Source organism: Meleagris gallopavo, chromosome 12 (assembly GCF_000146605.3).
Source record: "Meleagris gallopavo isolate NT-WF06-2002-E0010 breed Aviagen turkey brand Nicholas breeding stock chromosome 12, Turkey_5.1, whole genome shotgun sequence".
Lineage (NCBI taxonomy): Eukaryota > Metazoa > Chordata > Aves > Galliformes > Phasianidae > Meleagris > Meleagris gallopavo.
In genome coordinates, this window is record NC_015022.2 from 10,886,925 (window position 1) to 10,897,880 (window position 10,956).

General features: G+C 38.1%; 2 protein-coding genes across 4 annotated transcripts in view; one reads left to right on the forward strand and one right to left on the reverse strand.

Annotated features, from left to right (window-relative positions):
* ADAMTSL3 (ADAMTS like 3) overlaps nucleotides 1-2,092 on the forward strand; it is a 187,963-nt gene extending 185,871 nt beyond the window's left edge. For all 3 annotated transcript variants that reach the window (XM_019619471.2, XM_010717457.3, XM_019619472.2), the window contains 2 exons: nucleotides 484-698; nucleotides 1,195-2,092. In XM_019619471.2, coding sequence (XP_019475016.1) covers nucleotides 484-698; nucleotides 1,195-1,304 — 325 coding nt within the window. In that variant the 3' untranslated portion in view covers nucleotides 1,305-2,092. The remainder of the gene's footprint in view (nucleotides 1-483; nucleotides 699-1,194) is intronic.
* A 609-nt stretch (nucleotides 2,093-2,701) lies between these two features.
* Nucleotides 2,702-9,123, reverse strand: SAXO2 (stabilizer of axonemal microtubules 2; the record flags this gene model as incomplete). The annotated part of the gene is made up of 3 exons (XM_031555222.1): nucleotides 2,702-7,082; nucleotides 8,069-8,271; nucleotides 8,930-9,123. Coding segments are annotated over 3 exons (1,380 nt in total), but the record flags the coding sequence as incomplete, so codon positions are not given.
* Between the last annotated feature and the right edge of the window lie 1,833 nt (nucleotides 9,124-10,956).

Sequence of the window (10,956 nt, forward strand, 5' to 3'; positions counted from 1 at the left end):
AGGGTCAGTAAAATTTTCCAAAAGGTAAAACATTTTTTCTATTTCAGGTCTCAGTTTAAATGAACAGAAGCTTCTCTATTGTCAAGAGTGAGGCATGATGTGGTTGGCGACCCTGCACATAGCAGGGGAGCTGAAACTAGATGATCATTGTGGTCCTTTTCAGCCCAGGCTGTTCTGTGATTCTGAGATTCTATGATGAATGGGCATGATGTGAAGTACAGGAAATTGAACTTAGGAAAAAAAAAAAAAGACTTTGAGGATTCTTAATACTGGAAGAGGCTGCGCAGAGAGGTTTTAGGGTCTCCACCTTTGGACACACTGGAAAACAGACAGGAGATGAGCAGCCTGGTCTAGTTTACTGTGTGATAAGCAGCAGGCTTGGACTGGAAAATCTCCAGAAGTCCCTTCCATAATCATGTGATTCTGTGAATAAGGGTTTAGCACAAAAATAAGCATTTAACTGCCGTTTGTTTTTCCCCACAGATCTGCTGTCAGAAGAAACTGTTCCTCAGAAGTATGCGATGTCTACTGGCGGACAGGGCCTTGGAGGCCTTGCAGTGTGCAGTGTGGGAGTGGATTTCAGTCTAGACGAGTGTACTGTGTACACAGAAAGAATAACAAACTTGTGGCCGATCAGTATTGTGGATGGAAAAAGAGACCAGTGAGCTGGCGGCACTGCAATGCCACAGCCTGTGGCAGTATGTAAATATTTATTTCTATCTGAGCGTAGCAATAGTTTCCAGCACTTATATTAGAAAGCGCCTCACAATTGTGCGTTAGTGATTCTGCAAGCATTTGATTGTACATCTCAAAGGTAAAACTAAACTCTCCAAGCAGCACTTGATAATGCTGGGGTTAGTTGTCTCCATGACTAGGGCAGTTTCATATTAAAGTCTCAGAAGCACTTCTAGAAGCAGGATTTGTAGGAAGTTGTTTTATGCAAACTTCCCTTACGACTGCCAGCTGTGAGTCGTTCAGGAGTCTCTGAGCAAGCTTTACTTCCTGGAAGGTGGGGTTCTCTGAAATGAATGCAGTGAGATCACACCACTTATGTGTGACCTACTTTAGCTGTTGTCAGAGATGTAAAGTAAAATAATTACAAAGCTACCAGTATCCATTGGTTGTTATGATGATTTCTGCTATTTATCTTGTGGTCATTTTCAAAGTTTTTTAATGTTCAAATATATTTTTCAGAAGATGAATGCAAGGATACAACTCACTACTGTACATTTGCAAAGCAACTGAGGTTATGCTTGATAGACGTCTACAAACAAAGATGTTGTCAGTCATGTCAAGAAATGTAACGCTTCTATGGAAAATTCGTGATACTGCAGTGAAGAGATGAGAAGAGAGGTTCATTGAGCTATCCTGCTCCAATTATATACCTGTAAATAAGACATTAGTCATAGCAGTTAAATGGGAACTTGTGGCTAATGAAAAAAACAGTATTGCAGATTGATACGCTGGGCAGGGTACTTCTTCCAAGAACTTTTATTATCCACTCTTTACAATGGAACTTTTAATGTTTTAAACATCTCCATGTTTGAATTAGGAATTTTTGTTTTGTAGACGAAGTAGATGTCAGTACAGTTTTCAAAACAGCAATAGATTTGTTTTGAAAAATGAAGTGTCATTATCTATTGTTTCTATTCTTCTGCTCAGTCACTGAAGTACAAAGTTCTGGCATGGTTAGACTTTGCTACTGATTTTGAATTAGACACAAGGCTTCCTTGTCAGAGCTGTGAATTAAACGTTTGTGAGCACTGTTCCCTATCACAGTCAAACGGGGAGCCAACAAATAGCCAAACATGCCTGTCAGATTTTCTGTCTTTGGTAAATACTTTATTAACAGGGCAAAATGTCCAAGGAAGAATTACTGATTATGAAGATAGAGATGTGCAAAAAATCTATTTTGAGCAGTTTTCCTTCAAGATGAATTTTTATCATGACCGTTAACCACATAAATCTTTGCAAGATGAAGAATTCTGGTTACGGTTTTTCTGGATATATTATTTTCTGTATTGCAGATTGTCTCATTTGGGCTGTAAGCACAGAGAACCACACAGAAGGCAGCAGATAGCTCTTTTCTTTTTTTTTTAAAATGTAGTTCCCACACTACTGCGCTTTTTGGAAGCCTGAATGTGAGTCTAGACTTGGATCTTTAGTTACATTACTGAACCACGCTACATTTTAATTAGTGCATGTGCTGTCAGAACAGTTTTGGAAGCAGCATTCCTGCACTATGGGTTTGCATCACTGAAAATTAGACTAGCACTACTGTATAGAAAATGTTTAATATGGACTATTGTGTCCAAGGCTGACTGCAAGGAGAGGATATTCCTGATCATTACCTTTTTAATCAGTGATGGGTCTTGATTGTTCAGCAGTTTTTTTAAATTAAAAAAACAAACAAACAAACAAAAAACATTTTGTAATATACTTTTTGTAGATATTTATTGTCTGATTTAAAGTGCAATATTTTGTTTTGTACAGTGTTTAATAAAGATTTTTGGACATATATTTTTTCTTATTACCAAAATTTCTTATTCATATTTTTCCTTTATATTTAAAGTTTTCAGATGTTAACATACAGCATTCTTTTGTTGCTTTAATTTTGTCTCTGGTTACATATGCATGCTATACAGAAGCAGTGCTGTAAATGTTTGTTATTGCACTTGGCATGACATTCCTTTGTGCATTATTTTATTGCTTCTGCAGTAACTGAAGGTGTCTAATACTTTGCTTTCTTGAGCGTAGTTTTGATATTTCTGAAATAAACTCTACTTTGATTATTCAACACCCTGATTTCTCAGATTCTTTATTACTGTGATTTTCATGTTAGTCATGCTTTCATTTCAAGGGTTACTCTGTCCGCCTACCATGTCCATCATTCTGGTATTTTCAAAGCTTAGTTCTTACTTTTGACAGCTGTTCTCAGCTTTGCACATCTGTTAGAGAAGCAGCAGAGATGTTACCCAGCTTTGAGAACAGTCAGCTTTAATTCATGGAAATCTAGAATAAGGATTCTGTGAAAAGGTGGAATAAAGTTAGGTTTCTTTGTCAGGCCTTCATGTACTGCATCAAAGTGTTCACTTAGAGCCAGTGGAACAGCTCTATGTTTTATATTTGGTGGACAGTGGCAATAGCAATATGAATAAATTTATTTCAGAATCTCCAATATGTGTAATAGCCTTTAGAAAGGACAGTTCCTGTAGTGGAAATGCTAAGTCATGGCTTGAAACAGTAATTAAGCACCTGGTGGGAAGGCAGGACCAACCCAGGGGAGCTTAGCTGCATGCAATGCAATGCATCTGAGTGAGTGGAAGAGGTGCAGCCAGGATCCACCACTTCCCAGACTTCATCTAAGAGTTGGCAGTGAGGTGAAGCATCTTGCTGGAGATCCCTCTCAGCTTGAGGTCTTCTAAGGATAAGCAGTGTCCTTCTTTTGTTTCTGTGTCCACGGCTGTTACATAGGAGCAAGTCCTCACTTGCTACAGCCCAGGACTTTGCTACTCTGCTGTTGTTGCTGCACTTCCCATCGTGTTATGGTTCCATAATTTTTGTAAGTTGAAAATGCCTGAAAATGGTATTTTAGAGTTTTCCTGGATTGTAGCACTTGCAAAGGGGCACGACTTCATTTGATTTTATTTTTTCGCTAACTCTTTCTTTATAGTCTTCAAAAGAGAAAAAACAAATACTGTGTAGCATAAACACTTCTAGAACAGCTATTGAATCCACAAGTAACTTCCACTTATACGCGTTAGCATGATATCATAAAATACTCTCTTAACAACTATTTCTTGAGAAACATTAGTTTTCCAGCCTGATGTTTATTTTGTGTGTATTTTGTGTGTATTTTGATAATACCTTGCTTATGAAGAAGTTGACCTTAAGTATTTGGACAGTGTCTGAAGGTTTATAATATCATTTTATGTTTTTCTTGGAAGTATAATCTTCAGGGTGTGGTCTTTCTACTGTAATGTAATAAGGGTACTTTCTTATACTTTGAAATTTAAGGGGGGGAAATTAAAGGGTAAAACTAGAATATATCTCCTTCAACCAAAGAAGTTATCATACACATCTGTACAGGAGCTCTTAAATGTACCTGAATGCGCCCTCCATTTGCTCTCAAAATTTCTCTGTGCTATGCTGGTAGGTGGCAGCAAATGACTTCCCACAAATTAAGGAGGAAAAGAATAGATTACTTAAGTACTGCAAAACCAGCTGTGAAAGTTACACAATGCACCTGGGGCTTGCTTACAGACCTGAGGAGGAGCTGCTACCAGTAGAACATGCAGGCACGTATAACTATGTGGGTTCAGGATGCATTTTTGGGGATTCTTTTTTCTTTCCTAGAAAAGAGGACTGGGAGGATGTTAGGGATTTCTGTAAATGTCACATGTGGTATGTATAATGTGTATGTGTGTTATTAATTAGGTATAAGATGTGCTGTCAGGTAGGTGGGATGTTTTGACTTTAGCTGTGGATAAAAAGAGAATGAGTGAAGTTTCATGAAGAGGAGTATCTATAAGTTGTTTTCTTCTGTGGTACAGGATGAAAACAAATTGGTCATTGTTCTGTCCTTCTTTTCAGGCATCCCTGTTTCACTGCTCATTACTCATCCCCCATCCAAAGTATGTCTTTGCCAGCTGGGGAAATGAATAGTCTTCAGCAAGAAAAGTTTAATTGAATTACCATTTCCTTAACGGATTAAATGATATTACAAACACACACTGCAAATTACCTATCAATAACTGATGCTTTAATGCACTCAGTTCAGGTTTCCTCTGTACATAAGATCCAGTTCCTGTTTTCAGTATCTTCTCATCATTAATCTTAGCCCACTGACGGCTGATGTGCTTTATGAAATATTAGCACGTAGTTATTCAGAAGCCAGATGATTTTTTCCTATACCCACGCTGATTGTTGGATTAACTAAAAACAGGTAAAGATACCTGGGGAGAAAGTTAAATGTCTCATATAGAAGCATAATAATTTCATGTATGATTTTAAAGAAAGTTGTTTTTATGTATTTGTTGCAAGTGACTTTTGAAGAGTGAGCTGTGTGAAACCAGGATCTCAGTTGCACATCTCAATGCTGCTTCTTTTTTTAACTGGGTTTGCACTATTTTTTTTTTTACTCCATGTACACTTTTTTTTCTGCCCTTTTTCTCTTCAGATTGCCTCCGCAATGAGCTTTGGCAATGATAAAAGGCTGTTTAGCTTAGGTATCAGCAGAATCCAAAATTGCTGTGAGTTGGCACTAACTTTTTGAGACTTATTCACTTTTCTTTCTCACTATTTGCATTTTTAAGTTGAATAACAATCATCTGCGAAATCTTGTTGAGAAATTCAGTTTGCACAACAGCTTAAAAAATGACTGATGTGGGAAGGAGACAGTGTGTCAAAGTGTATCCAAAGCTTTTATCTGGAAAATTAGGAAAAGGAGTCTAATGGCCCGCTTTGAGTCGCTGATTTCAAGTATATGTACAGAAAGAGCAAGGTTAGTTCTTGTTAATCACTGTCAGAAATTACAGTGGGACATTTAGATTCAGAATTGGATGTAGGAGAAGCAATCATGACAAAACAAAACCCATTTTTTTAAAGGAATATCTAGAAATGCCCAACATAACTTGGCCAACAAACTATAAAGAAAAATAAAGCTCTTATCAGATCACTCAACGTATTGATGAGATGAAGAACTGGGATATCATGTTATTATTCAACATTTTATTTGATTATTCTGAAAAGCAAACTACTATTTAAAAAATGCAACTACAATGATTTGACTTGCAGAAAATCATTAAAAAATGGGAAAGTAGGTTTGAGAGGGAATGGAATGAAATCTGGGAAGTCAAGGAACCTGGAATTCCACAATCAAGAAAGACTTGATTCCATGTAAGATTACTCCTACAAAAACAGACAAATCTCCAGAAGTATTTCGATAATCTTTTGGTTTGACTTGATTTTCCTTCAGCTATCAGTCTAAATGCTTTTCAAATCAAAATCTGCATTATTTAGGTTGTTTTGATGTAGTTTGAAGAAAGAAAAAACTGGTAGCATTCCAGGTATTTCACTAGGATGCTTGCGATGTAAGTATTATGACACAACAGCTACTTCCTTTGGAACATGATTGCTATTTAACTCAGAAAACTCTGGAATGAGCTGGCGGAAGAACTTATGACCATGAGAATCTGTGTTTACATAGATATAACCTGGAGGGGATGTGTAATTTGCTGGGCAGATTTCTTGTTTCTTTGGAGTATATTCTGTGCGATACATAGTTTCATCCTGAAAATGAGCCGAATTAGGAAGAACGACGCGCACAGGTTTGAAACTTTGGGCTGGAACGATGTGATGTGGTATGTAATGAGATTTGAATGTAGTTAAATCATAGAATTTTCCTGTGGGTTTTGGAATTTCCTGTTGTTTCTTAATAATTTCTCGCCGGGAGCTGGCCCAAGCCTTAAAGTCTTCCTTCATAGTAGTATTCCCTTGGAAAGGGGCACTGGTTCTTCTTGCATTAGAAATCGGCCTTATAGGGATAGCAGGAGAAATCTCATGTTTAACATAATGAAGGTGGCTTGTGGAGTTAAAGTCCATGTTACCCTGGGGAGGAATGTACTCTTTTGATTTGCGTGCCTCAGGCAAGGAGACCAGCCAGGGCTGAAAACGATCCTGGAATTCAGTGACCCCACTAAAATGATCACTGGATTGGACTTTTGCATTTTCAGGCTTGCAGCTTCTTGCAAGTGGCCCAGGTAGCCCTTTAAAATCATTCCGGTGAGTTGTGAGATCTTCAAAAGGTTGGCTGCTTGGCTTGTACTCTTCTTTTGATTTTACAAACTTTGGTTCCAGATGATGAGCAACATAAGAAATGCGATGACTTGTAGTGCTATCAAAAGGCACATCTGAAAGTCTGGGCACACACAGGGGTTTGAAACTTTGTCTAGGATTCAGTTCCCTAGGAACAAAGTCATCTTGAAAAGTAGTAGGATTTCCAAATTTCTCTGTAGGTGGGTGGTAGACATGATCCACTTTAACAGCTTCCCTTCTTTGAACTTCCCATGACCTATAGTCATCTATAAGGCAAAAACAGAACTTCACCATGTAAGTGTTTTCTTAGGAACATTCCTTTGAAATTAAGACAACTTCTGGTACTAAGCCTTGCAAACTAAAGAAAATGGGTGTGAGTTAGAATAATGTTATCTCTGTGATGTGACAAACCTGTCTTCTATCAACACTGTGACAAAAACAGGAAAAAAAAATGTACTTGATGCCTTATTTTGACTATTACCTCAAAAAAAAAAAAAAGTGTTATGTAAACAAAGTAAGTTTTCTCCACCAACTGTTCTAACTTCCTGTTTTAATGGCTGTATTGGTTTGTACCGGTTTGTTGTTATCTCTTGCTGTGTCTTTTTGACAACAGTGGTCCTGACAGCCAAGAGTATCTTGATTTTTATTTATTTATTTATTTTGATTGCTGGTTGGCAGCTCTGGTAGATCATATCTCATCTTTTATTTTTACATGCTTTCAACTGGGCTCTGGCTGCATTACATGTAACAAATTGAGTTACACATTGTATGTAAAAACTTTTATGCCTTTATAACGTATGTCAAGGTCACTCGCCAGAATGATGTTTGTACTGAGTCTATTAACATAATTTTTGTCAAGACAGATTATTAATAGGATAATACGCAAGCTATATAACAGGAGAAGGAAATCTGAAATCTTTTGACCTGTGGAAAAAAATTGTGCTATCACAGTTGAAACTGTCTGAAAGATACATTGTGAATTTAATGATGGCAAACTTATGTCTAACTAATGTGTGTCAGAGTCTCCTTCTAGCCAAAAAATCCCAGAGATAGCTTTCCTTTTAGAACTTGTAAATGTCAGCTCTAAACAGCCGGAGGGCTGAACATCTTAAAGCATTATCACCTTCTATTATTATGCCCTACTCTCTGGCCCAAACTAAGAAATCCAGTTTCACATCTCTAATATAGAAAACTCAGGAAATTACCTTTGTCTTTGGCTACTGTTCTTTCTAAAGATGGCATTTGTTATTACCTTGATAGGTCGGTATGGTATCCAATTTTCCTCCTGTAATGTGTTTTCTCTCTAAAGGTCTTACTAATGTCACCGGTTGTATTTCATGAGCATAATAATCGTTCTTGTATGTGGTTCCAAGTTCTAGCTCTCCAGTCTTTGGTTTATATTCTTCTTGTACCCGAAACGGTCGTTTCACAATATCGTATGGTAAATAATCAGATCTGAATTGAGGAAGAGGAAAATACCGGTTAAAATATCTTTTGCTGATGAAGTCACCCTTGTCTCCATTATAAATTGTTTTTCCCATTGTGTGGAAAAATAACTTACAATGTTTGCTCTGAAAAAATGGATCAGTCAATACCCAGATTAAAAATATTTTTTAAAATATTTGAGAGTAGAATTGTAAAACTATAGTTTTACAGAGAAATAATACATAAAGCAGGAACAGAGCAAAAATCCAACTACCACAGGTAGCAACATTTACCTCTTGCATGAAGAGAGTGGAATATGAAGAGAGAGAGCATTTCACTGTGGGTCTCATGGTCATTTTCATACAAGCACAATACAAAAAAATGGGTATTATATATAGGTGTATAAACAGTACGTGCAATACACGACTTTGCAGAAGAGTTTGAACTTTCTGCGTACGGTTCTTTGGCTTTTTTGTAAACATGCTTTATTATGTTTTATCATCTCTTTGGGGTAACTGTAAATCTACAATCTAAACTTTCCTTTTACATATGCTGAAGGAGTGAGGGGTGCAATGATTGAAAATTGCAATACGAAGCTCAGTGTTCCCCTCCCTTCAAAGAGAAAATATGAGAAATATTATAAAGTAATAGTAAGTGATAGTAAAATACACTGCTTTAAAATGCTTACTTAAATGTTGTAATTCCTTCCATTTTCCCACGATGTGCTTGGTACTCTTGTTTTGGCTTAAGGCTCCGGGCAGGAGAGATGTTGCTATACTTGGGGTATTTTTCCACATATTCTGTTGTGAGGCACAGCTGTTGTCCGTTATCATAAATCCTTGTGGGCCTATGAGGGCAACGATGGCGCCTGGGCAAAATACATCAGATGAGATCGCTTTGAGAAGATTCTTTTAAGGGGAAATACCATTTGTTATCTACTGGGAATTAATAACAAATGAGGAAGATGGTTCGATGTCACTAGATTGTGTTTAAAGAGTTTTTTTTTCTGAGCACAAAATATTGTGCTAATGGAACAGACACAAAGAGTGCAAGAGACTGCAAAAGTCTTAAAGGCTTGAGCTGAAGAGGAGAGAACTTCTGAGAGCTGTTAAAATAGCGAAATGCACAGTGTTGGATCTGAGAAGTATTGTATATTTTGTAAACTGATCTTTGAGCATGCTGAGCACTTCTAGTGGTTTTTGGCATTAAAATTGTTTGCTGTTTTTGAAAAAAGATCACTTAATAAGCACAGGAAGCGATTCAGCCCAAGGAAAAGGAATCTGAATAGATTCTTAAAAATATTTAACAATTATTTGTTTCTAAAAGGGCTCAAGACTTCAATCTTTAAGTATGAATAATAACACTCAGATTCAGCTCTTAGTGAGTGGATTATGTATGTTATAATGTGAGGGGAAAAAAATGTCATTCTGGAATTTTGAGGGCTCTCCACTTCTGTCTAAAGAGAGAGCTGAATTTAGTTCTGTCTTTCCTCCATTGTATTTGTAGTTTGTGGTTTTTTTTCTTCTGTGAATAAATTCCAGCTAGGAAAGATTGTTTCCTTCTGCTTTGATATTTGAATGAAACAGTACTTATATTTGAAGAAAACTTAATGGAGTTAACCACCTAATATTTTGTAGGAGTTTCCTTCATCTCGAAATCTCTAAGAAGTGTGTGCATATCCAAGTAACAGTGCCAAGTGACCAGGCTGCCCTGAAAACAAACTCTATAGCTACACCGAAGTAAACAGTGTGCTGCCTAACCCAACAACAGCTTGAGTTACACAGTATAAAAACTTCAGTGATGTTTATTTAAAACCATATGTTTTGTGTGTGTTTTATTCAATTGTTCTGTGACTCTGTGAATATAACTGTAGGTGTTGAAGGAGACCTCTGGAGCTCATCAAGTTCAATGCCTGCTGAAGCAGTTCCCTGCAGTAGGTTACATAGGAGAGCATCCATACAGGTCTTTTATGTATGTCTCCATAGAAGGAGGCTCCACCACCTCTCTGGGCAGCCTGTTCCAGTGCTTCATCACTCTCATAGAAAAGAAGTTTTTCCTTATGTTTGTACAAAACTTCTTGTGCTCCAGTTTTTGCTCATTGCCCCTTGTTCTATCACTGCACAGTACTAAAAACAGCCCAACCTCATCCCCTCTTCAGATATTTATAAACAGTGATGAGAATCTCCTCTTAGCCTTCTCCAGGTCTCTCAGCCTTTCTCGCAGGGCGATGCTCCAGGCCCTCAGTAACTTTTGTGTCCCTCAGCTGGATTCCTTTTAGGTGATCGCTCTCCTTTCGGACCGGGGAGCCCAGAGCTGCGCACAGCACCGCAGCTGCGCCCCTGGGGCAGAGCACAGGACCAAAAGGACCGCCTTCCTTGCCCCGCTGGCCACGCTCATTTTGATGCTCCCCAGGGCACACTGCTGGTCGTGGCACCGGGAATCTCAGGTCTTTTTTTCTCACAGCTCCTTTCTGCATTGAACTCAGTATTTGTGCAGACTCCAAGAGCGGCACTGAAGGCGGCTCAAAAGACTGCCACTTCCCTATTTTAAACGCAAGCAAATTCATTTAAGAGGAGCGAATCCACTCAGGAGCTTAAACGCAAGTACATCAGTTCCTATTTACTGAGAAGATCGCTTAACAGAAAGGAAGCCAAGCGCGGGCGCGGCGGAACGTCCCGTTTCCCGCCCCTCAGCGAGGCTCTTACCCGCAGGTGC